The sequence below is a fragment of the Hippopotamus amphibius genome, chromosome X (assembly GCF_030028045.1).
Source record: "Hippopotamus amphibius kiboko isolate mHipAmp2 chromosome X, mHipAmp2.hap2, whole genome shotgun sequence".
Lineage (NCBI taxonomy): Eukaryota > Metazoa > Chordata > Mammalia > Artiodactyla > Hippopotamidae > Hippopotamus > Hippopotamus amphibius.
In genome coordinates this window covers 102,726,962-102,754,079 of record NC_080203.1, presented here as the reverse complement: position 1 = coordinate 102,754,079, position 27,118 = coordinate 102,726,962, and the positions used below count along the sequence as shown (strand labels likewise).

The 27,118-nt window shown below is 40.5% G+C and overlaps 1 protein-coding gene across 2 annotated transcripts in view; it reads right to left on the bottom strand.

The window, feature by feature from the left end:
* SRPX (sushi repeat containing protein X-linked) overlaps nucleotides 1-27,118 on the bottom strand; it is a 117,575-nt gene that overhangs the window by 18,282 nt on the left and 72,175 nt on the right. For both annotated transcript variants that reach the window (XM_057719338.1, XM_057719339.1), the window contains 5 exons: nucleotides 26,757-26,883; nucleotides 23,349-23,470; nucleotides 22,437-22,616; nucleotides 20,688-20,821; nucleotides 3,383-3,504 (listed from right to left, as the gene is read on the bottom strand). In XM_057719338.1, the coding sequence (XP_057575321.1) occupies nucleotides 3,383-3,504; nucleotides 20,688-20,821; nucleotides 22,437-22,616; nucleotides 23,349-23,470; nucleotides 26,757-26,883 (685 nt within the window). The remainder of the gene's footprint in view (nucleotides 1-3,382; nucleotides 3,505-20,687; nucleotides 20,822-22,436; nucleotides 22,617-23,348; nucleotides 23,471-26,756; nucleotides 26,884-27,118) is intronic.

Below are 27,118 nucleotides of genomic sequence, written 5' to 3'. Positions count from 1 at the left end.
GAAACAAAAATCAAAACAACCTAACTTTACACCTCAAAGAACTAGAAAAAGAACAAAGCCCAAAGTAAGTAGAAGTTAGGAAATAATAAGTATCAGAGCAGAAATAAATGAAGGAGAGACTAAAAAGACAAGAGAAAAGATGAAACAAGAGCTGGTTCTTTGAAAAGGTGAAATTGATAAACCCTTAGCTAGACTCACCAAGATAGGATCTAAAAAAAAAATCAGAAATGAGAGAGGAGACATTATAACTGATACCACAGATATACAAAGGATAAGAGACTATTATGAACAATTATATGCCAACAAATTTGACAGCCTGGAGGAAGAGGATTAAATTTCTAGAAAAATACAACCTTCCAAGACTGAATCATGAAGAAACAGAAAAGCTGAACAAATTACTATTAAGGAAGTTGAATCAGTAATCAAAAGCCTCCCAACAAACAACAGTCCAGGACCAGATGGTTTCACTGGTGAATTCTACCAAACATTCAAAGAAGAATTCTACTGAACATTCAAAGAATTAATACTAATCCTTCTCAAAGTCTTCCAAAAACTAGGAGGTAACATTTCCAAACTGATTTTACAAGGCCAAAACCAGACAAGGACACAATTATATCCCAATATCCCTGATGAACATAGATGCAAAAATCCTCAACAAAATATCCGCCAACAGAATTCAACATATGTTAAAAGGATCATACAAGTGAGATTTATTCCAGAGATACAAAGATGGTTTAATATCTACAAATCACCATGTTATACCATATTAACATCAATGATAAAAATTGTATAATCTCAATAGATACAGAAAGAGAATTTGATGAAATTCAATATCCATTTATGATAAAAAAAAATCTCTCAACAAAGTGGGTATAAAGGGAACATACCTGGACATAATAAAGGTCATATATAAACAAGCCCACAGCTAACTTCATACTCAATAGTGAAAAGCCGAAAGCTTTTCCTCCAAGATCAGGAAAAGGACAAGGATGCCCACTCTTGCCATTTGTATTCAATATGGTATTGTTAGTCCTAGCCACACTTAGCAGGCAAGAAAAAAAGGGAAAAAAAGGCATCAAAAACGGAAAATAAAGTACAACTGTCATTATTTGCAGATATCATGATGTTATATAACAAAAACCCTGAAGACTCCATCAAAAAACTGTTAGATTAATAAACCAATTCAGTAAAGTTGCTGGATACACAATGAATATACAAAAATTCATGCATTTCTATACACTAATAAGACAGTAACAGAAAGAGAAAAATCACTTTTATAATCATATGAAAATGAATAAATACCTAGAAATAACCTTAACGAAGGAGTTAAAAGACATGTACACTGAGAACAATAGGACATTCCATTTCAAAACTGTGAAGCCTCTGGTAAAACCAGAAGGGCAATGGTTCACGCACTGTGATCCCCAGACCAGCAGCATCAGCAGACATGGAAACTTGCTAGAAATGCAAGTTCTCAGGCCCCACTATAGACTGAGTCAGAAACTCTGGGGGTGGGGCCCAGCATTCTGTTTTAACAGCCCTCCTAGAGATTCTGAAACAGGCTAAAGCTTGAGAAGCACTGCATAATTCATTTATGCAATTTATTTGTTTAAATCATCCTTAGCCTACAGAGGTCTATAGTAGCCTCAACATGTAAAACCTGAGTGATGGAAGTTTTCTTAAATCAGATTTTTTCTATTCTTCAAATTTAAACAATTTTAAATCACATCAAGATTCTCTGTATATATGTGCAATTCAGAAAAAAAGCCCTTTAGTAAATTCTGCAACAGTGTTTTTAAAAAGTCATTGATATAGTATATGAACAGTTCTAAATAAGCAACAGCTTCGTCAAACCTACTTTGGGAATTTTCAATAAAATTTTTCAGACGTCAACAATCCTCAAGTTTTCTCATCTTCAAATTCAAGTGTTGGTAATTATAAATATACTCTTAAAGGCTAATGTCACCCCTGGAAATAATAAAGCTGTTTCCATTTAGAGTCATTTACTTACTTAGCACCAACATGGTACCAGGCATTGTGCTAGCTACTAGATAGCAAAGCTTGAAAAGATCTGGTACTGACCTCAAAAGTGTTACCCCCGTGGAGGTACTAGAAGCAAATGCAGTAGGACAAAAAAAAAATCAATAAATAAAAGCTTATGAGCATTCCCAACCTTCTCCTTCCTTCAGCCAACTAAAGAGAATTCAGGTCTATATTTCTTTTTCCATCCCTGGCCTTCTGAATTTTTGACCCTGGTGTGGAAGGGGCAGACTCTCTTTGGGTACAGAGAGGTATAAATCAAACATGTGGTGAGTCAAGGCAGGTGGAAAATGATGATAGAAAAGAGACGCTACTGTGTCAATCTCTAACAGCACTTGCTAAGGACATGTTTCTATCATAACCTCTCAAGTAATTTCTGTGAACCTCTTTGAAAATCAGTGATAGGGTTCACCAAGTTCTATTTCAGTTTCTTCTTCCTGGATATATAGGAAGACTACATTCTTGAGTCTCCCTTGAAGTCTGATTGCAATCATGTGATGAGTTCTGGCCAATGGACTGAGAGACAGCAATTTTATGCTTCCAACATGAAGCGCAAAAAAAAAAAAAAAAAAAAGAGGCATGGTTTGTTTTTACTTTTCCCCCTCTGGAGAAACTTGGAAGTAATGTATTCTGGGATGTTGATGCTACAAGATGGTGGAGCCACCAATAGCTTGGCACCATGAGACTATACAGAACAGAGATCTACCCCCTCCCTTGCAGAGTGAGAGAGAAAAAGATAGGTGAGAAAGGAAGATTTTTGAGGAGCTCTGCTTTATGCTAATTATCCTTTTCACGGTGGTAAAAAGATATAAATAAAAATTTGGGTTGCTCTGAAATTACCTTTTGGCTGTCGAATTCTGCTTTTTTAATGCACCATTACTCAGAGTCTGAACACCATGATTCTGGCTTTATAAGTGTTACCAAAATAAAATAGAGTTGTTAAAATGGGGCTATGGACAAGTGCCCTGGAAGCATGGAGGAAAATGAAGCCAAGCCTGGAAAGGCTAAATTGGAGGCCTGCCCTCTTAATAAGACCAAGGATTGCTTAAGTCCTTTTGGCATTCTGTTGCCTTCCCACCCCACTCCAACCAAGGGAAAAAAAAAAAGACAAAGCAGAAACACCTAGAGGGGACTAGAACCCTGGTAATTACCCACTGCATCATATATTTGGACAAGCAGCCACAGGCCAATTACCATTGTTATAGTACTACCAGAATAAAAATAATTAAAGCTTGCAAGTTGCCTGGAATCAAGACTGAATAGAGAGAAATCAGGGAACCTGATCAGAAAAAAAAAAGTCTTTTTATAGGTAATAATATTTAAGAATAGAACTTCCTCCTACCTGAGCTGCAGAGCTAGGGCTGGAGGCATAATCTTTGCTCCTATCCTGCCGATGAGAGTCGGGAACACACCTACCAGCTCCACTACGGTGATGTGTCGAAGATCCAGGCCACATTGTGCTTGCTGGGGAAAAAAAAACCCAAGAGGGGAGGTGTGAGCATTGCTACAGAAAATTCTGTGTCAAACTACAGACCCACAGGAGCAGCACTGTTCTGTTAGGGGAAGGTTATTTGCCCACTCGAAACTGTCCCAGCAATAGTTGAGAAATTCAAGTTAAACTAGTGGCTATAAAACCTAAATACCTTCCTAGAGGAATCATTCAGAAATGGCTTGGCAATGAGATTTTGAAAACCTAGGCAAAATGGCTGTGTATGTATTTCCAGATGGGGTGAGAATTTGCATGAGCCAAATTTCCTAAAAAGTGTCCAAGACCACCCCCAGAGGATGCTAATTTGTCTTTGCAAGGACAAAAGAATATTTCCAGTATCCCATTATCTGCCCTTGTTTTCACCCCTTACACCCACCTTCCCGAAGCCCCCCTGCCCCCCCAAAACGAACTTGGTGAAGAAACAAGGATAAGAGATTCTAACCCTCATCTGATGTGCTGGTTTTTTTTTTTTTTTTTTTTTTTTTTTAAACACCTGGTGACCTGGTCTTAGCAGTTGCCACACAGGGACAGCCCTTGATGGCCTGGCTCTGGTGGCCAGAGGGGCTGGAACTCCTGAGTCCCGTGTGACTCTAACAGTTCTGGGTGGGCTACCACCCCTGGGGCGTTGCACAGACAGCAAACTGAAACACACCCCCAGTTTCTGTGAAAGAGGCCTCTTTTTGTCCTGGATTATCAGCTCTAAGGGTAGGCTTCAGGTGTGGCATACAGCTAGAGGCCTACAGAGAGGCCCTCAGGGAACGTAGGCCAGGGACGCCATCTTTGTGGTCTCCCTCTGGAGATATCCCCTGCTACACCCATGCAGGGAAGGTGATACCACAGCCCCACCCACTACAGATTGAGGCTTCGGGCCCTTCCAGACAAGAAAGCCTGTTTGGAAAAATTTGAGAGTTGCCTAAAGTGGGCCCTCCCAGTGCCATCCAGGCAGGAGCCTGAGTCATAGCCCTACCTGCTGTGGAGTGTGGCCTCCATCTCACAGGAAGCATTGGTGAGAACACCTGGAAACTATGTAACTCAGCAAATCTTAAGCTGAGAGGTGAGTAGGCAGAGCTGATGGCTGCCAGGGCAAATAAAGTGGCCCAGTTCAGCCAGGGAACTCGAGGCATGAGTCAGCTTGAGTCAGGGCCACCAACGAAGAGCATTAGTGGTATTTGAGGTACTTCTCCAGCTGTGCCCAGGAAGGAAAACTAATTCACAACCTCACTTATTACTGAATACTACCTTCAGACCACGTAAGCAAGGGACCTAACGCTGACACACAGGAAGCTGCATCACCCATCTAACAGCCCTGCTTATGGTGGCGCTTGAATAGAGTACAGCCCATGGCTTTCTCTGTCTGCAGAGCAAAACTGGTGGCCTCACCTAACCAAAATATTCAGTGCATACTCTTGCCTGATTTGGGTCCCCAGACAATGAGCCGCACAGGCCCTGGGTCCCGTCCTGCTGCTTTGCCAGGGCAGAGAAGCTAATTCACAGCCCCACCTACTGCTGGGTATAGCAGTACCCAGTCCAAAGCAGTTAGTAAGCCTGACCAGAATCCAGACAGTCGTGAAGTCCATCTTACAGTCACATTTGGGCAGGGAACCAAGATAGCAATCCTATCCAGCTGTTCTCAGTCAGTGGCACACCCCCACCCCTAACTGCAGAGTTTGAACAGATGCCTTCCCAATACAGACCCTAATAGTAGGCCTCACCTGCCCAAGGATGTTACCAGCAGACATGTCCAAAAACCTAAACAGAGTGGACTGGTGAAGAATTGTCTCTGCCAAAGTAAACCTGAAAAGTCTGGAAAAGGAGATCACTTATCCAAATGAACAGATACTGGTATAAAGAATCAAGGATTATGAAAAAGCAAGTATGTATGATACCACCAAAGGTAAGCAATAAAGGGCCAATAAATGACCCTAAGGAAATGGAGAGCTAAGAACTTTCAAAGAATTCAGAAAAATCATCATAAAGAGGTTTTGTGAATTACAAAAACAGACAACTAAATGAAATTAGAGAAATAAACAAAATGAGGAGTTCAACAAAGAAATCATGAAAAATATCACAGAACTGAAGAATAGAATAACTGAACTGAAGAATTCATAGAGAGCTTCAAAAGTAGACTCAACCATGCAGAAGAATCAGAAACCATGAAGACAGGACATTTGGCATTATCTAGTCAGAGGAACAAAAAGGAAAAAATCACGAAAAAAGATTAAAGAGAGCCTAAGGGACTGATGGGACACAATGAAAAATATTCGCATTTGGGGAATTCCAGAAGGAGAAAAGGGACAAAAAAGTGTATTTAAGTCAATAATGGCTAAAAACTTCCCAAACCTGGGGAGAGAACTAGACATCCAGATCCAAAAGGCCCAAAGGATCTCAAATAGGTTAAACCCAAATAGGGCTACACCAGGACATATTATAATTAAATATTCAAGTCAAAGAATTTTAAAAGCAACAAGGGAAAAGAGAGAAGTTACATACAAGGGACCCTCCATAAGACTATCAGTGGATTTCACAATGGAAATTTTTCAGACTAGAGGAGAATGGTAGGACATATTCAAAATATTGGGGGCGGGGAGGGCAGGACTTCCCTGGCAGTCTGATGGTTAAGACTTTGCCTTTCAATGCAGGGGGTGAGAGTTTGATCCCTGGTCAGGGGAGCTAAGATTCCACATGGCTTGTGGCCAAAAAACCAAAACATACAACAGAAACAATATTGCAACAAATTCAATAAAGACTTTAAAAATGGTCTATATTAAAAAAAAATCTTTAAAAAAATATTGGGGGGAAAACTATCAACCAAGAAATTCTATACCCAGTGAAGCTCCCAGAAATAAAGGAGGGATAAATATTTTTCCCTAAAAAACAAAAGCTGAGAGAATTCATCACCACTAGCATGCTTTACAACAAATGCTAAAGGAAGTTCTTTGAGTGGAAGCACAGTCAGCGCTCCATATCCATGGGTTCTGCATCCACAAATTCAACCAACCATGGACCATGTACTATGTGTACAACTGGAGGATCCATGGATGTGGAACCCACAGATACAGAGGGCTGACAATGGGATGTGAGCATCCACAGACTTTGGTGTCTGCAGCAAGTCTGAACAACCATCAACAAAAAAATGCTGGAACCTACCCAAAAAGATACCCTACCTCCAAAGACAAAGAAAAAGCCACAACAAGATGGTGGGAGGGGTGCAAGCACAATAAAATCAAATCTCATACCCACTAAATGGGTGACCCACAAACCAGAAAATATACCACAAAAGTTCTCCCACAGGATTGAAAGTTCTGAGTCCCACCTCAGGCTGCCCAGCTTGGGAGTCTGGCAATGGGAGGAGGAGCTCCTATAGAATCTGGCTTTGAAGGCCAGCCAGATTTGATCACAGGAATTCCACAGGACTAGGGGAAACAGACACTCTACTCTTGGAGGGCACACACAAGGTCTCATTCGCACCAGGTCACAGAGGGAAAAAGCAGTGAACTCATAGGAGACTGGGCCAGACGTACCTGCAAGTATTGGAGGGTCTCCTGCAGAGACAGGGGAGGGGGCAGCTGTGGCTCACTGTGAGGACAAAGACACTGGCAACAGTAGTTGTGGGATGTACTCACTGGTATGGGCCCTCCTGGAGGTTGCCATTTTCTCATCAAGCCCTGGCCTCAAACAACAGCCTGTAGGCTCCAGTGCTGGGAGGGACACCTCAGGCCAAACAATAAACAGGGGGTAACACACCCATCAGCAGACAGGCTGCTTAAAGTCTTCCTGAACCCACAGCTGCCCGCTTAACACCCCCTTGACATGTCCCTGCCCACCAGAGGGATAAGACCCAGCTCCACCCACCAGTGGGCAGAAACCAGTCCCTTCCACCAGGAAGCATACACAAGCCTCTTACAGCCTCATCCACCAGGGGGTGGAGAGCAGAAGCAAGAAGAACTACAACCCTGCAGCATGTAGAAGGAAAACCACAATCGTAGAAAGTTAGAGAAAATGAGGTGGCAGAGGAATATATCCCAGATGAAGGAAAAAGGTAAAACCCCAGAATAACAACTAAGTGAAATGGAAATAAGCAATATACCCAAAAAAGAATTCAGAGTAATGAGAGTCAAGATGATCCAAGATCTTGGAAAAAAGAGTGAAGGCACAGATTGAAAAGATATAAGTGTTTAACAATGGCCTAGAAGAATTAAAGAAGGAAAATAGATGAACAAAACAATAATGGAAATGAAAACAACAGAAGGAATGAACAGCAGAATAATGGAGGCAGAAGAATGGATAAGTGAGCTGGAAAATAGAATGGTGGAAATCACTGCCACGGAACAAAGAAAAATGAAAAGAAATGAGGACAGTCTAAGAGACATTTGGGACAACATTAAACACTCCAACATTCACATTATTAGAGTCCCAGAAGGAGAGAGAGAGAGAGAGAGAAAGGACCTGAGAAAATATTTGAAGAGATAATAGCTGAAAAATTCCCTAACATGGGAAAGGAAACAGTCACCCAAGTCCAGGAAGTGCAGAGTCCCAGACAGGATAAACCCAAGGAGGAATACACCAAGACACATAGTAATCAAACTGACAAAAATTAAAGACAAAAATTAAAAGCAACTAGGGAAAAGCCACAAGTAACATACAAGGGAATCCCCATAAGCTTATAAGCTGATTTCTCAACAGAAACACTGCAAGCCAGAAGGGAGAGGCATGATACATTTAAAGTGATGAAAGGGAAGAACTTACAACCAAGAATACTCTACCCAACAAGGCTCTAATTCAGATGTGGAGAAATCAAAATCTTTACAGACAAGCAAAAGCTAAGAGAATTCAGCACCACCAGACCAGTTTTGCAACAAATGCTAAAGGAACTTCTCCAGGAAAAAAAGAAAAGGCCACATTTAGAAACAGGAAAATTACAAATGGAAAAGGTAACTGGTAAACGCAAACATAAAGGTAGGAAATCACCCATGCACAAATATGATATCAAAACCAGCAACTGTGAGAAGAACACAAATGCAGGATACTGGAAATGCATTTGAAATTAAAAGAGCAACTGAAATTATTATATATATATGTATATATATATAATCTGCTATATCAAAACTTCATGGGACACACATATGGGCACCTTATTTTTGATAAAGGAGGCTAGAATATACAATGGAAAAAAGACAGCCTCTTCAATAAGTGGTGCTGGGAAAATTGGACAGCAACATGTCAAAGAATGAAATGAGAACACTTCCTAACACCATACACAAAAATAAACTCCAAATGGATTAAAGACCTACATGTAAGGCCAGACACTATAAAACTCCGAGAGGAAAACATAGGCAGAACACTCTTTGACATACATCAAAGCAACATCCTTTTTGACCCACCTCCTAGAATCATGGAAATAAAATCAAGAATAAACAAATGGGACCTCATGAAACTTAAAAGCTTTTGCACAGCAAAAGAAACCATAAACAAGACTAAAAGGCAACCCTCAGAATGGGAAAAAAATAATTGCCTATGAAACAACGGACAAAGGATTAACCTCCAAAATATACAAGCAGCTCATGCAGCTTCATACCAAAAAAGCAAATAACCCAATCCACAAATGGGCAGAAGACCTAAATAGACATTTCTCCAAAGAAGACATACAGATGGCCAACAAACACATGAAAAGATGCTCAACATCACTCATCATCAGAGAAATGCAAGTCAAAGCCACAATGAGGTATCACCTCACACCAATCAGAATGGCCATCATCACAAAGTCTGGAAACAACAAATGTTGGAGAGGGTGTGGAGAAAAGGGAACTCTCCTGCACTGTTGGTGGGACTGTAAGTTGGTACAGCCACTATGGAAAACAATTTGGAGGTTCCTTAAAAAACTACACATAGAACTACCATATGATCCAGTCATCCCACTCCTGGGCATATACCCAAAGAAAACCATAATCCCAAAAGAAACTTGTACCATAATGTTTATTGCAGCACTATTTACAATAGCCAGGACATGGAAGCAACCTAAATGCCCATCAACAAATGAATGGATACAGAAGATGTGGCATATATATACAATGGAATATTACTCAGCTCTAAAAAGGGATGAGATGGAGCTATATGTAATGAGGTGGATAGAACTACAATCTGTCATACAGAGTGAAGTAAGTCAGAAAGAGAAGGACAAATATTGTATGCTAACTCACATATACAGAATCTAAAAATGGTACTGATGAACTCAGTGACAAGAACAAGGAAGCAGATACAGGGAATGGACTGGAGAACTCGAGGTATGGGAGGGGGCGGGGGGTGAAGGGGAAACTGAGAAGAAGCGAGAGAGTAGCACAGACATATATATACTACCAACTGTAAAATAGTCAGTGGGAAGTTGTTGTATAACAAAGGGAGTCCAACTCGAGAATGGAAGATGCCTTAGAAGACTGGGGCAGGGAGGGTGGGGGGGACTCGAGGGGGGGGCGTCAAGGAAGGGAGGGAATATGGGGATATGTGTATAAAAACAGTTGATTGAACCTGGTGTACCCCCCCAAAAAAAATAATAATAAAAAAAAAAAACAAAAAAAAAAACAACAAAAAAAATAAATAAAGTCAAAATGGATTTAAGACCTAAATCTAAGGCCAGACACTATAAAACTCCTAGAGGAAAACATAGGCAGAACACTCGATGACATACATCAAAGCAAGATCCTTTTTGACCCACCTCCTAGAATCATGGAAATAAAATCAAGAATAAACAAATAGGACCTAATGAAACTTAAAAGCTTCTGCACAGTGAAAGAAACCATAAACAAGACAAGAAGACAACCCTCAGAATGGGAGAAAACACTTGCCAATGAAGCAACAGACAAAGGATTAATCTCCAAAACATACAAGCAGCTCATACAGCTCAGTATCAAAAAAGCAGATAACCCAATCCAAGAATGGGCAGAAGACATAGACATTTCTCCAAAGACATGCAGCTGGCTAACAAACATATGAAAAGATGTTCAACATCACTAATCATTAGAGAAATACAAATCGTTAGAGAAATACAAGTCAAAGCCAAAATGAGCTATCACCTCACACTGGTCAGAATGGCCATCATCAAAAAATCTAAAAACGATAAATGCTGGAAAGGGTGTGGAGAAAAGGGAACCCTCCTGCACTGTTAGTGGGAATGTAAATTGGTACAGCCATTATGGAAAAAAGTATGGAGGGTCCTTAAAAAACTAAAAATAGAACCACCATATGACCCAGCAATCCCACTACTGAGCATATACCCTGAGAAAACCATAATCCAAAAAGAAACATGTACCACAGTGTTCACTGCAGCACTATTTACAATAGCCAGGACATGGAAGCAAAATGCCCATGAACAGATGAATGGATAAAGAAAGTGTGGCACATATATACAATGGAATGTTAGCCATAAAAAGGAATAAAATTGAGTTATTTGTAGTGAGGTGGATAGACCTAGAGTCTGTCATACAGAGCGAAGTAACCAAGAAAGAGAAAAACAAATACCGTATGCTAACTCATATATATGGAATCTAAAAAAATGGTACTGATGAACCCAGTGACAGGGCAAGAATAAAGATGCAGATGTAGAGAACAGACTTGAGGACACAGGGTGGGGGGCAAAGGGGAAACTGGGATGAAGTGAGAGAGCAGCACTGACATATATACACTACCAAATGTAAAATAGATAGTTAGTGGGAAGCTGCTGCATAATACAGGGAGATCAACTCAATGATGGGTGATGACTTAGAGGGCTGGGATATGCAGAATGGGAAGGAGTTGCAGGAGGGAGGGGTTATAAGGATATATGTATAAATATAGCTGATTCACTTTGTTGTACAGCAGAAACTGGCACAACAGTGTAAAGCAATTATACTCCAATAAAGAGCTTAAAAAAAGAGGGGAAAAAACCTCCTGGGAACCACAAACTGAAAATCTACAATAGATATATGCACACAAAAAGAAAAAGCAATCCAAATACAACATTAAAGATAGTCATCAAATCACAAGAGAAGAGAACAAAAGAGGAAGAGAAGAAAAAATACCTACAAAAACAAATCCAAAACCATTAAGAAAATGGAAATAAGAACATACATATCAACAATTACCTTAAACGTAAATGTATTCAATGCTTTAACCAAAAGACACAGACTGGCTGAATGGATCCAGAAACAAGACCCATATACATGCTGTCTACCAGAGACCCACTTCAGATCTAGGGACACATAGAGACTGAAAGTGAGGCGATGGAAAAAGCTATTCCATGGAAATCAAAATCAAAAGAAACCGGGAGTAGCAATACTCATATCAGATAAAATAGACTTTAAAATAAAGACTGTTACAAGAGACAAAGAAGGATACTACATAATGATCAAGGGATCAATTCAAGAAGAAGATATAAAAATTGTAAATGTACATGCATCCAACATACTAGGACCTTGTATATAAGGTAAATACTAACAGTCATAAAAAGGAGAAATAGGTAGTAACACAGTCATGGGGACTTTAACATACCACTTTCATCAATGGACACATCATCCAGACAGAAAATCAATAAGGATATGTGGGCCTTAAATGATATATTAGACCAGATGGACTTTATTGAAATTTATAGAGTATTCCATACAAAAGCAGCAGAATACACATTCTTTTCATGTGCACATGGAACATTCTCCAGGATTGATCACATGCTGGGCCACAAAGCAAGCCTCTGTAAATTTAAGAAAATTGAAATCATATCAAGCATATTTTCCAACCACAATGCTAGGAGATTAGAAACCAACTACAAGAAAAAACGTAAAAATCACAAACATGTGGAGGCTACACAATATGCTACTAAACAACCAATGGATCACTGAAGAAATCAAAGAGGAAATCAAAACAAATACCTAGAGACAACAAATATAAGATTTAGCTAAAGCAGTTCTAATAGGGAAGTTTATTGCAATACAATCTTACCTAAGGAAACAAGAAAATCTCAGATAAACAACCTAACCTTACACCTAAAGCAACTAGAGAAAGAAGAACAAACAAAACCCAAAGTTAGCAGAAGGAAAGAAATCATAAAGATCAGAGCAGAAATAGATAAGAAAACAATAGAAAAGTTCAATGAAACTAAAATCTGGTTCTTTGAGAAGATAAAAAAAAAATGATAAGCCTTTAGCCAGACTCATCAAGTAAAAAAGGGAGGGGGCCCATATCAACACAATCAGAAAGGAGAAGTTAAAATGGACACCACAGAAATACAAAGGATCATAAGAGACTACTACAAGCAACTGTATGCCAACAAAATGGACAACCTAAAAGAAATGGGTAAATTCTTAGAATGGTACAACCTTCCAAGACTGAACCTGGAAAAAATAGAAAATATGAACAGAACAATCACAAGTAATGCAATTGTAACTGGGATTTAAAAACTCCCAACAAACAAAAGTGCAGGACCAGCTGGCCTCACAGGTGAATTTTATCAAACACTTAGTGACAAGTTAACACCTATGCTTCTGAAATTATTCCCCAAAAACTGCAGAAGTAGGAACACTCCCAAACTCATTCTATGAGGCCACCATCACACTGTTACCAAAACTAGACAAATATAACACAAAAACAATTACAGGCCAATACCACTGATGAACATAGACACAAAGATCCTCAAGGAAATACTAGCAAACTGAATCCAATGTTACATTAAAAGGATCATATACCATAATCAAGTGGGATTTATCCCAGGGATGTAAGGATTTTTCTATATTCGCAAATCAATCAGTATGATACACCACATCAACAATTTGAAGAATTAAAAACCATATGATCATCTCAATAGATGCAGAAAAAGCATTTGACAAAATTCAACACCCATTTATGATAAAAACGTTCCGGCAAGTGGGAACCTACCTCAGTATAATAAAGGCCATGACAAACCTACAGCTAACTTCATACTCAATCGTATGAAGCATTTCCTCTAAGATCAGGAACAAGACAAGGATGTCCACTGTCACCAGTTTTATTCAACATGGTTTAGAAGTCCTAGCCACGGCAACCAGAAGAAAAGGAAATGAAAGAAATCTAAATTGGAAAAGAAGACTGTCACTGCTTGCAGATGACATATTATACATAGAAAATCCTGAAGATGCCACCAGAAAACTACTAGAGCTCATTAATGAATTCAGTAAAGTTGCAGGATACAAAATTAACACACAGAAGTCTGTTGCATTTCTATACACTAACAGTGAAGTATCAGAAAGAGAAATTAAAGATACAATCCCACTTACCATCACATCAAGAATAAACATCTATCTTTTTCAATATGCCTCCTAGAGTAATGGAAATAAAAACAAAAATAAACAAATGGAACCTAAACTCAAAAGCTTTTGCACAGCAAAGGAAATGATAAACAAAAAGACAACCCACAGAACTGCAGAAAATATCTGCAAGCAATGCAACCTGCAAGGAATTAATCTCCAAAATTTATGAACAGCTCATGTGGCTCAATATCAAACAACCCAATCAAAAAATGGGCAGAAGACCCAAATAGGACATTTCTCCAAAGATGACATACAGATGGTCAAAAAGCATATGGAGAGATGCTCAACATCACTGATTATTAGAAAAATGCAAATCAAAACTACAATGAGATATCACCTCACACCAGTCAGAATGGCCATCATCAAAAAGTCTACAAGTAACAAATGCTGTAGAGGGAGTGGAGAAAAGGAAACCCTCCTACACTGTTGGTGGCAATGTAAAATGGTGCGGTCACTATGGAAGACAGTGTGGGGGTTCTGTAAAAAACAAAAAATAGAGCTACCATATCATCCAGCAATCCCACTTCTGGGCATATATCCAGAGAAAAACATGGTTCAAAAGGATACGTGCACCCCAATGTTCAGTGCAGTGCTGTTTACACTAGCCAAGACATGGAAGGAACCTCAATGTCCATAGACAGATGAATGGATAAAGATGCAGTACATATATACAATGGAATATTACTCAGCCATTAAAAAGAATGAAATAATGCCATTTACACTAACATGGAGGGACCTGGAGATTATCATACTAAGTAAAGTAAGTCACACAGAAAGACAAACATCATATGATATTGCTAACATGTGGAGTCTAAAAAAAGATACAAATGAACTTATTTACAAAATAGAAACAGACTCACAGACTTAGAGAGTGAACTTATGGTTACCAGAGGAGGAAGAGTTGGGGGGAGGGATAGAATGGGAGTTTGGGATTGACAGGTGCACACTGCTATATTGAAAATAACCAACAAGAACCTACTGTATAGGACAGGAAACTCTGCTCAATATTCTATAATAACCTAAACGGGAAAATAATTTGGAAAAGAATAGATACATGTGTAACTGAATTACTTTGCTGTACACCTGAAACTAAAAACATTGTTAATCAACTGTACTCCAATATAAAACTTTTAAAAAAAGATAACTTAGTAAAAAAAAAAAAAGAACCATGGTAAAAATAAAACCACAATAATTTATCAGGTACACAATATTAAAAATATGTAAATTATAACATCAATAAACTAAAATGTGAAGGGAGGAGAAGTATGAAGCTTAAGACTTTATTGAAGTTAAGTTGGTATTAGTTTAAAATAGTGTTTCAATTTTAAGATTTTTAAAATATAAGCCTCATGGTAACAAGGGATAAATCTGAATTACGAAGAATATGATAGTCAAAGCATACTAATACCTCACAACATCAAAACACAACAAAACAGGATAAGAAGGAGAAATGGATCTATAAAACAATCAGGAAAGAATTAAATAAGGACTTATGCCATTTTGTTATCAATAATCACTTTAAATGTAAATGGATTCATTTCTCCAAATGAGAAATAGAATAACTAGACTTTTTAAAAAAAGATTCAATGATATGCTGCCTACAGGAATGACTTTAGCCTTCAGGACACACATAGGCAGAGTAAATGGATGGAAAAATATTTTAAGCAAATAACCCAAAACAGTCACAGGTAGTTATATCAGACAAAATAGGCTCTAATTTTTAAAATGGTAAAAGGAGACAAAGAAGCTCTTTTTATAATGATAAAGGGATAAATATATCAAGAAGTTATAACAATTATAAATATGTATATGCCCAACATTGGAAAATTGAAATATAAATACATAAAGCAAAAACTAATAGAGCTAAAAGGAGAAGTAAAGAGCAATACAGTAATAGTTGGGGACTTTAACATCCCACTTTCAACAATGGAGGGATTATCCAGACAGAGTGTAAGGAAACAGCAAGTTTGAACAATGCTATAGACCAAATATAACAGACATACACAGAATATCCTATCCAAACATCAGCAGAATACACATTCCTCAAGTGCACATGAAACATTTTCAAGGATAAACCATATGTTAGGCCACAAAGTAAGTCTTAGAAAATTCAGTAAGACTGAAATCATATCAAGTATCTTCTCTGACCACATTGGTATGAAGCTAGAAATCAGTAACAAGAGGAAACTGGAAATTCACAAATACACAGAAATTAAACAACACTGTCCTGAATAACATATGGATTAAAGAAGAAATTAAAGGGGAAATAAAGTATCTTGAGACAAAAAATGGAGACACAACATACCAAGGCTTATGGGATTCAGCAAAAGTAATTATAATAGGGACATGCACAACAATAAAAGAAAACATTAAAAAGCAAGAAATTTCCCAAATAAACAACCTAACTGTGCCTTAAGGAGCTAGAAAAAGAAACTGAGCACAAAGTTAGCAAGAGGAAGGAAATAAAGATTAGAGCAGAAATAAATGAAATTGAGAACAGAAAAACAATAGGAAAGATGAACCAAACTAAGAGTTGGTTCTTTGAAAAGATAAACAAAATTGACAGTCCTTTAGCTAGACTAACCAAGGAAAAAAGAACTCAAATTCACAAAATTATAAATGACAAATGAGACATTACAACTGATACAACAGAAATACAAAGTTTATAAGAGGCTATTATGAACAGCTCTACACCAATAAATTGGACAACCCAGAAGTGGGAAAATTCTTAGAAACATACAAACTATCAAGGGTGAATCATGAAGGAATAGAAAAACTGAATAGACCAATTACTAGTAAGGAGATTAAATGAGTAATCAAAAATCTCCCAATGATGAAAAGCCCAGGACCAGATAGCTTCACTAATGAATTTTACCAAACATTTAAAGAATTAACACTAATCCTCAAAATCTTCCAAAAATAGAAAAGGAGGAAACCCTTCCAAACTTATTTTTTATGAGGTCAGCATTACCCTGATACCAAAGCCAGGAAAGGACACTATCAGGAAAATACAGATCCATATCTGTGATTAATGTAAGGTGCAAAAATTCTCAAAATACTAGCAAACTGAATTCAACAGCATATTAAAAGGATAATTCAGCATGATCAAGTGGAATTATATCTAGGATGTGAGGATGGTTCAACTTACACAAATCAATGTGATACATCAGACTAATAGAAGGAAAAAAATCATCTCAATAGATAGAGAAAAAGCATTAGACAAAATTCAACATCCATTCATGATTTTTAAAAATGTTGCTATAGAAAGAAGGTACCTCAATATAATAAAGGCCATGTATAACAGATAACGTCATACTCAATGGCGAAAAGCCAAAAAATTCTAATGGCATTTTTACAGAAGTACGGGAAAAAAGAGCAATCGTAAAGTTTGTATAGAACCACAAAAGACCCCTAAATAGCCAAGACATCCTTAGAGAATAGGACAAAGCAGGAGGCATCACACTTTGATTTCAAGCTATGCTATAAAGCTATGGTAATTCAAACAGTATGGTACTGGCCAAAAACAGCCCCCCCTGCCAAAAAATAATCAAATGGAACAGAATTTAGAGTCCAGAAATAAACCCAAGCATATATAGTCAACTAATATTTGACAAAAGACCCAATAATACTCAGTGGAGAAAAGACAGTCTCTTTAATAACTGGTACTGAAAAAACTGTATATTCACATGTGAAAAATGGAAACTAACCCCCTATCTTATTCTACTTATAAAAAAGAACTTGAAATGATTTAGAGACTTAAATGTAAGATCTGAAACACCATGAAATTCCTACTGAAAAAACAGGAAAAAGAGCTCCTTGATATAGGTCTTGGCAATGATTTTTGGATAAGACACCTTAAGCACTAGCAACAAAATGAAAAAAAGTGGGATTATATCAAACTAAGAAGCTTCTGCATAGTAAAAGAAATTATCAACACATGAAAAGACAACCTACAAAATGGGAAAAAATTTTGTAAACTGTTTATCTGATAAGGGGTTCATATCCAAAATATCTAAAGAACTCATACAACTCAATAGCAAATAAATACATACTCTAATTTTAAAATGGGCAGAAGACCTGAATAGACATCTCTCCAAAGAAGATATGTGAAAGGCCAACAGATTCAATACCACCACTCTACACGGACAGAGCTAGTACACTGTTGGTGGGAATGTACAATTGGTGCAGACACTATGGAGAACAGTATGGAGGTTCCTCAAAAAACTAAAAATACAACTACCATATGATCCAGCAATTCCACTGCTATTTATCCAAAGAAAAACACTAACTTGAAAAGATATAAGCACCCCCATGTTCAGTGCAGTATTATCTACAGTAGCCCAGCTATGAAAACCACCTCAATGTCCATTGATGGATGAATGGATGAAGAAAATGTGATAGGTAGAATGGAATATTATTTAGCCACAAAAAAAGAATGAGATCTTGCCATTTGCAACATGGATGGACTGTCAGGGTATTATGTTACACGAAGTAAAATAGGAAAAGATAAATATTGCATGCTCTCTCTTATGTGGGGAATCTTAAAAAAACAAAAACAAAAAAAAAAAAAAACCCCACCACACTGAGCTCATGGATATAGAGAACAGATTGGTGTTTTCCTGACGTGGGAGCTGGGGATTGGACAAAAATGAGTTAAGGGGGTCAAGAGGTACAAATTTCCAGTAATACAATGAAAAACTATGGGGATGTAATATACAGCTTGGTGACTCTAGTTAATAATACTGTGTTGTATATTTGCAAGTAGCTAGGGGAGTGGATCCTGAAAGTTCTCATCACAAGAAAAAAAGTTCTGTGACTATGTATGGCGATGGATGTTAAGTCGACTACTGTGGTGATCATTTTGCAATATATACAAATACTGAATCATTATGTTGTACACCTGAAACTCTTATATGTCAATCATACCTCAATTTTTTTTTAAAAAAGAACATGTTCCAGCCCTCAGAGCTGGCCCTTGGCAAGAGCCTTGGCAATGTGACCCACTCAACCATATGTCAAGAAGTCTCATCAGGAGTGGCAATGGCAATAAGGTAACAAAAAGTAATTGAAGATGAATATAACTAAATGGGAAAAGAAATTTTAAACTCCTGAATTATTAGAACACCGAGTTTCTATTACAGTTCCATTGAAATCTCTCTGTATGGGGTGACAGAATCGGTAGAAGAGTTAGAAAAGGTACAAGTATACATTTTTAATATTCTAACTGAATCACTTAAGCCAATCCAACCTTTCCTTGAAGGCTCTGCTTTAAATGCCAATGTAAATCTGTTGGGGGGTGGGGGGAGGTCACATATAGACACCTTGATACCAAAATTCTTATCAACTAGTTGATTAATAATTTAGCAAGTACCTGCAGGGATGGGATAGACTAGGGCAAGGGTCAGCAAACATTTTCTGTTAAGGCCCAGATAGTAAAGATTTTAGGTTTCACGGGGCTGGATGGTCTCTGTCCTAACTATTCAACGGTGCCACTGTCGTGCTAAAGCAGCCGTAGAGAATGCACAAATGGATGAGCCTTGGCTGTGCTTCAAGAAAAGTTTACTTACAAAAGCCATAGTGTGCCAAATAGAGGAAAAGCAAGTTGTTTGGCTTTTTCATTTTTCCATGGAATTAAGAAGAGGGCAGGAAATGTATGGTCATAGAATAGAGCCTGCAAGGCCAGTTTCCCACACGATGGAGTGGTGTGGGCATGCGCTACCCGAAGAGCAACTCCCTAGCTGGGACGAGGGGACACAAGATGGAGGTAAGGTGGCAGGGACTGGGGGTAAAGACGAGGTGAATTGGGTTCCTATCAAAGGAGCCCAAACTGTTTTACATGGCTCTTCAGAGTTCATGGGAAGTCCAAGTACATGGGGAGAATAAACAAGGACTTATTATTCATTGTCTTAATGCTGAAATGAGAAGTTAAATTGTAGCCTTTAAGCCAAGATTGTTCTAAACACCTAGAACAGTAATACGTGAGTGAAATATTCCTCCAAAAACGTGCAGCTCTGTGTTCATGACCCAGCATAATATCCTACCTCTTTAGCATTCAATCAGACTGGCTGCTCTTATTGACAACACACTTCGGGACAAAAATCAAGCAAGTTCTAATTCAATTCTTTCAGTTTCTAGCTTGTTTGGTTTTTTCCCCCAAAAGACACTGGTTGCCTCATTTTGTAGCTACAGAACTTACACAGCTGAAAAGGCACATTTCCTAGAAAAGCGTCCCCCTCCTCAAACTTTGAAGTTCTTCAGAATCACCTAGAGATATTGTTAAAATGTAGTTTCTGATCCAGTAGGTATGGGATGGGGATCGAGAATTTGCATTTCTAACAAGCTCCCAGGTGATGCCAATGCTGCTGGCCCACAGATCACACTTGGAGACCCGCTTTTCTAAACGATGGTTATCTCTCTCTGAGGAGCTCTGTGAGAGCGAGGAAGCTCCCTGCAGCAGGACGTGGGGCCTGAGGGCTCCTAGACCCATGTCATCCCTTGAGCCAGCCTTTAGGGCAAACAACTGACCAATCACCTCCCTCCCAGGCATATCCTGGCCGGGTTAAGCCAAGACAACTTGTTCTTTGGCTGAACCTGGACAGCATGTCAATTAGGCTTATTAGTGAAGACAAACCTCATTAGTTGGAAGACGATTGGGTTAGCTCTGGGGAGTCAATGTTAATCAGGTTATGCCCCAGAACCAGAAATGAATGGTGGGAGTTCTGAAGTGCCTGTTCCTGAAGCTCACGGGAAATGGCTTAGGCACTGAACCTGGCCTTTGCTTTTAATGAAATGACTGGGTCCTTCCTCTTGAGAGGTCTCCCTCCCGCCTCGGCCCTGCGGCAAGGACTCACCTGCAGCATCCCCAACTGCAGCCGGTAGAGCAGGTTTCGGGCTGTGGGTGTGGACACAATGAGCAGTCTCCTTTTCTCATAAAACTGATCCAGGAGTGCGGCTGCTGTTCTGACGCCGACATTGACATTCATGGCTGTAATCAGAAATGGCCAGATAGGTCAGAAACTCTCTACCAGTTGTGGCTCAACACAGTCTGTGATGAGACACAGAACCATATGTGTAAGAAATAAACCCTGAGATAAAGATTCAACTGGTATTAGTTTATTGAGGAGGTGGTCCCAAGGAGCATTGGGTTGGGGAGTGGGGAAGTATGTTAGTTTCCTCTTGCTGCTATCACTCATTAGCACAAATCTACTGGTTTAACAAACATATTCTCTTACAATCCTGGCGGCCCAAAGTTTGGAATGGTTTTCATTGGGGTAAAGTCAAGATTGTTGGCAGGGCTATGTCCCCCCTGCCTACCAGACGCTCTGCGGGAGCATCTGTTTCCTTGCCTTTTCCAGCATCTAGAGGCCACCTGCATTCCTCGGCTTGTAGCCTTTCCTCCATCTTCAAAGCCAGCAGCATAGCATCTTCCAGCTTCTCTCCTCTCTGGCCTCTACCTCCGCCATCTTTTTCTCTGACTCTGAGAACAGTTCCGCCTCCCTCTTATAAGGAGGCTTGTGATTCCATGGAGCCCACCTGGATAATCCACGCTCTTCTCCCCATCTCAAAATCCTTAACTTAATTACACCTTCAAAGTCCCTTTGGCTATGTAAGGTAATACATTCACAGGTTCTGGGGATTAGGATGTGGGTACCTTTGCGGGGCGCAGAGGGTGGGCATTACTCTCCTACCTCAGGAAATGAGACAAGGAAGGAAAGAGATGTTCTTTGTACTTCAATGTATGAAATTGAAGAGCCTCAGGTATTTAGCTGATGATGTATGTGTCTGTCTGTCTGTCTCTCTCTCTCTCTCTCTCTCTCTCTCTCTCTCGTGTGTGTGTGTGTGTGTGTGTGTGTGTGTGTGTGTGTCCTAACTCTGAATGGCTGGGATTAAAGGGAAAGCATAAAAATGAGAAAGTACCAGGAAATGAGAAAACAGTGAAGTACAGAAATAAAAGACATGTCCAGAATTTTCTGGCTAGTCCAAATTTCATACTGTGATCACTCTGCCGGCCCAATTTTTGTTCCTCAGTAATAACAGCTGACAGGTATGGAGAGTTTGCCAAACCCTGCTCAATCCCACTGTTCAATAGATGACCTCATTTAACCCTTACAACAACTCCAGGCGTGGGTAAAGTATTATCTTCCTCATCTGACATTAGGAGGAAAGATTCCAAATGCCCAATGTCTGCGGGACTTTCCAGCCAGTGCTGCAAAGCAGGCATTTTATCATCTGCATGCAGTAGTGTGCTGGCTTTGTAGAAAAAGATTCTTATATTTGTAGAAGGGAGTATCAAGGGTCCAGACTTTGCTGACTCATAATGGGCCCTGGGCTCCCACCTCCAACTTCCTCCTTAGAGGACATGAGAGAGAAATCAGAAGATAGGCAGAGGCAAAGGCCGAGGGCAGGCAAGATGGGCTGCCCAGGGATTCAAGGAATATTTCCACCCATCAGATGAAGAGGGCCGGCACCAAACCTTTCAGCATATAGAATATAGAATGAACAGTACATAGAACGAAGCCCTCTCTGCTCCCTGTACTGGAAATCAGGGCCACAGGGTCTTCAGGGTCTGCTGCTGGCTGGAGAGAGGCCTGCCCTCGTACCTGCACAGGTGGGCTCTGTGCCAGACCAAGCCAGGTTGGACTGACATACGCGGGCAGGGCTCCCCTGGAGCTCGTAGCCTCCGATGCAGGAGAATTCACAGGTGGCCCCGTAATTATCGCCGTCGCTGGAGCACTTCATGTAGCCGTTCTCCGGGGCGTTGAGTTTGCCGCAGCGTCTGACTGTGTGGGACACAAACCCAGAAGGGGCTCAGTGCTGAGCTCTGCGCCACAGAGTAACCAGGGAAGGGCGGGTGGGGGGGCCCAGAAGCACCAGCTTTGCGATCAGCCATCTACACTAGCCCGGAAAATGAGTGAAGGGGCAGGCATGGCTCTCTGGCCAGTGGGTGGGCCTTGGGATGGTCACTGTTGATACCAACGAGACCACTGAGATGAACTGGTTTAGCCCCGTGTGTTCTCAATGAGGAGGTTGAACTCAGAAGAATGAGGAGTAAAGATGGTTAGTAATTAGCTGCCCATTGAGGCATAAAACAAACCTTTTTTGCCAGGTAGACCAAAAGTTCTGGAACACCAAGAACATGGTCTCCTGGTGACCCAAGCTAGAGGGTCCCTAACCTCCTTCATAGAAGGACTTACGGGCTTTAGCTGGTCACCAGAGCCCAGGGGTGAAGAGTTACTATTCTTCTGGGGGAGCCAGCTGTGGGCTCATGTGAGACGAGCTTACTGCTCTCTCGGGCTCCTTCAGTAATCTCCCAGCGCTGAACCTCATCCGGATTGGAACTGTGAAATCCAGGCATTAAGACGGCACCCTTCCCCTAGCCTCATGACCGGAGGCTAATCCAGACTGGTAAGTCTCCCTCTGGCAATGGGTACTCACAGAGGGGTCTTGCTTGAGGCTCTGTTTCCCTTTGTTCTTATAAAGGAGAGAAAAAAGCCAAGAAGCCGTCATCTTACCTCTTACTTTAACTCGAAATTTGCAAATGCCCTTGTTCTCAGCTCTGTCATACACTGTGTACTGGATTTTGTGGTCTCCTTCTGGAAAATGTGAGCCTGGGGGTAGGCCTTTTAGAATAACACTTAAAGGGGGAAAAAAACAATCAGAAACACCAAAGATGATCATTGTAGGCCTAACAACAATTGGGCCTTGATAGGCCTAATGATCAAAGAGGCCCGTCACGGGCATTTGTGGAGCACCCATTCTGCTCAAGATACAGAGGCTCCAAGGGACAGCCGTTAGGCCAGCTTTACTACTTTAATTCTCCAAGAATAGAATTTCCTGAGCTTTACTCTGTTTTGGAAGAGCAGTTTGAGCCCAGAAAATAAAAGCCCCCAATTGCTGGGAAGTTCAGATTTATTTTTCTTGTTGGAATGCAGAACAGGGGCCCCAAGTCTTCCTTCCTTCCTTCCAAGAGGGACCTGAACTGCCTCCCTGCTGGGAGGATGAGGGAATTTTCTGTGAGGAAAATCATTTGAGAGGGTAGTCCAAGCAGTCATTGGCAATTTGGGCCGGCAGGGGGCGCGAGAACTTTCTCTGCTTTATCTGGGTGGAGACCTTTCCTGAGCAAAGTGCAAGTTCACTATGATTCCTTGGTGACAATTTATTTTTTATTATTATTATTATTTGCACTTACAAAAACCTTACATGTCAGGCATGGTTCTAGGCATTTTACATATATTACTTTATTTAATCCTCACAACAACCCTATGGGGTAGGCAGTATTATCCCCATTTCACAGATGAGGAAATTGAGGCAGTAAAAGATCAAGGAAGTTACCCAAGGTCACACAGCAAGGGTGACTCCACATCTTTCTTCTTGGTTCTTTCATAAGAACATCAGTAAGTACGACATGATCAAATGCCAGGTTTTGTTGTTTGTTTTTCAACAGATAATTCCCCTTCTCTCTACACTTCTTAGGAATGATAAGGATATTGGCTAATAACAGGCAGGTGAAATTATCACTGTCACCACTGAGGAGGACCTTCCACGTAGGTGGACAAGGAAGCTGTTTACTTGTAAAGGGATGAGGTGTGGCGTGTTAGGAAAGTGCCAGAAATCCCACCATTAGAGACATGCCACTTTGAGCCTTAGATGCTTTAAGGTCCTCAAGAAGCACACTTTAAAAGCAGATAAACGTGAAAGAAATCAGACTTCAAATATGAGTGGCTGCTCGCCTCTTAAAGGCTCTCTTTCATCTATGACATGCAAATAATAGTCATAAAGAGTCAATAAGGGAGCTCACAGGAAGCACTTGTCTCAGCACCTGATACTAGAACCTTCCCTCCTAGAAAGGGACTATATAACAGGAGCTTGCAAAAGACACGGGGAAGAGAAGAGAAATGCCAGAGAAGCAAGGAGGCCAAGTGAGAGCTAAAAAAGGGGACAAGACAGCTTTCCATGAACTCCTCATTCGGCCTGAGAAAGCATCCCGTTCCACGCCTTCACCGGCTCTGGGCTGTAGAATTCAGGAAGCCAACAGCTTCTCTGAACAAAGGGGTCGGGGCTACTAAGATGCTCTTTCAAAATGTCACATTTCCAACCATAACACACAGGTTACCCACAAAAATGCCAAGGTGAATATCCTTGCCATATAGAGTCATCTGATAACTTGATATTGTGTGTTTATTATACTGGATTTCAATAGCAATCGCAGTTGTGAAAATGTAAGAACCTATTATGGGCTAGCGGCAGGGCCAGGCATTGTCCTGTATCCCAAAAGATTCAATGATGGTTAAAACCCAATCCCTGATTCTATCAACTGTGACTTCTTTTTTAATCCCAATTGCCTAAAGTTTCTCCTTAGGGGTTTGTGACATGTGTATACGACAGTAAATAAATAATTTTCTTAATACTCAAACTTTCTCTTTGAGGAATTACAAGGCGAAACAACAAATATGATCTAAGCTAGATGGTGCACAGGGAGAAAATTATCAGGCAGTCAGAACAAAATGTCCTGCTAGGGGTGACAGACTCAGCCTCTTCCTAGTAGAAGATGTTCTGTTATGGCTAATAATTGCTTAAAAACATTTTCTCTTGCGCAGCCTGGGTTGATAGGATTCTAGAAAGTCTTTCCCCTGCTGTATGGCTCGCCAGGGGGTAAGTCAGAGGTATTCTTTGTTCACAGATGGAAACTCAGTGGGGAGGTCTAACAGGACCATAAACTTTAAGGCACGGATGTGAACGTGCTGACATGAAGTAGAGGCCTCCAGGGAACGAGAAGGCCCATCAGATAGCTGCAGGTGCACAGGTCCAGATGCTAGATTAGAACAACATGTGGCTGAACTTCACCAAAGGGAAACAATCATTTTTAAAAATATTTGGGATGTATTTCAAACTCTTCATGTAGTTGGTCCTGGAGAATGGGGTTGAGGTGGGGAAGAAGGCAGAAGACCACTCCTTTTTTGTAAGCTGCTTCTTTAAGTATTTAACGTGGTCACAAATTTTAAAAAATTTAAAAATCAAAAGTTTTGAAAGAAGCAGGTGCCAAAAAACAAGGGATGGAAAAGTTCTGCACTAAACCGCACTCACAGAGCACAGGGGGTTGGAGGGAGCCCCAACATCAGGCTCCACATGGGAGACACAGAGGTTCCCAGGGAGGTGGTGGCAGAGGAACACCTGGGCCGGTGGGGGGGTGGGGCCTGGCAGGCAATGGGGGCGAGTCTATCCCTGAATTTACCAGTTGGCTTCCTCCTCCTCCTTCTGTCTTCTCCTCCTTTCTTCCCACCACACCATCTTACTTCCTTTCTTTCATTCAACAAATATTTACTGAGTACCAACTATGCGCTGGGCATGTTTCTGGGCATTAGGGATATGGCAGCGAACATACAGTAGTGGAGACAGGAAATAAACAAATACGTAAGTTAAACATATAGTAGGGACTTCCCTGGTGGCACAGTGGTTAAGAATCTGCCTTTCAATGCAGGGGGCATGGGTTCGATCCCTGGCCCAGAAAGATCCCACATGCCGCGGAGCAACTAAGCCCATGCACCACAACTACTGAGTCTGCATGCCACAACTACTGAAGCCCGTGTGCCTAGAGCCTGTGCTCCACAACAAGAAAAGGCACTTCAATGAGAAGCCTGCACACCAAAACGAAGAGTAGCCCCCGCTCTCCACTAGAGAAAGCCCGTGCACAGCAATGAAGACCCAACGCAGCCAATAAATAAATAAATACATAAAAGTTCTAAAAAAATATAGTATGTCAGACGGTGGAGAAAAATAAAGAAATGAATGAGGAATGGCTGAAAGAGTTCTGTACCGAATCTGAACTCATACATGGACCAGTATAGATACACTTCCTCACTCTGTGTAGTGAAAGGCTCACATAAAAGAGGGCCTCATTCCCGCTGCCAAGTTGCACTTACTCCGTGAGAATGCCATCTGCTGTGTCTCTTCCCTCGGGGGTCTCCCAGGACACCCGGACTGTCAACTTATTGGGTTCTGCAATGCGTTCCTTCACGCTTGGGCACTTGATTCTAGGAGGTTCTATATCTGAAAATATAACCAAAATATTCTCACCATCATCAGCAAATATCAACCCCAGGCTGGACACCCAGCATTTGACATGCCCAGAGTTCGAGGTGCTCCCCACTTTTGAAGGGTTTCTTCACCCCTCTGTATTTCTCTTCCCTCCCTTCAATCTTGCCCCTTCTTGCCTGCTGAGTTTTAAAGATTGTTTGAGTATTCCCCGCGCATGGATAAACCTGCAATCAGCTGGCCTTGCTAG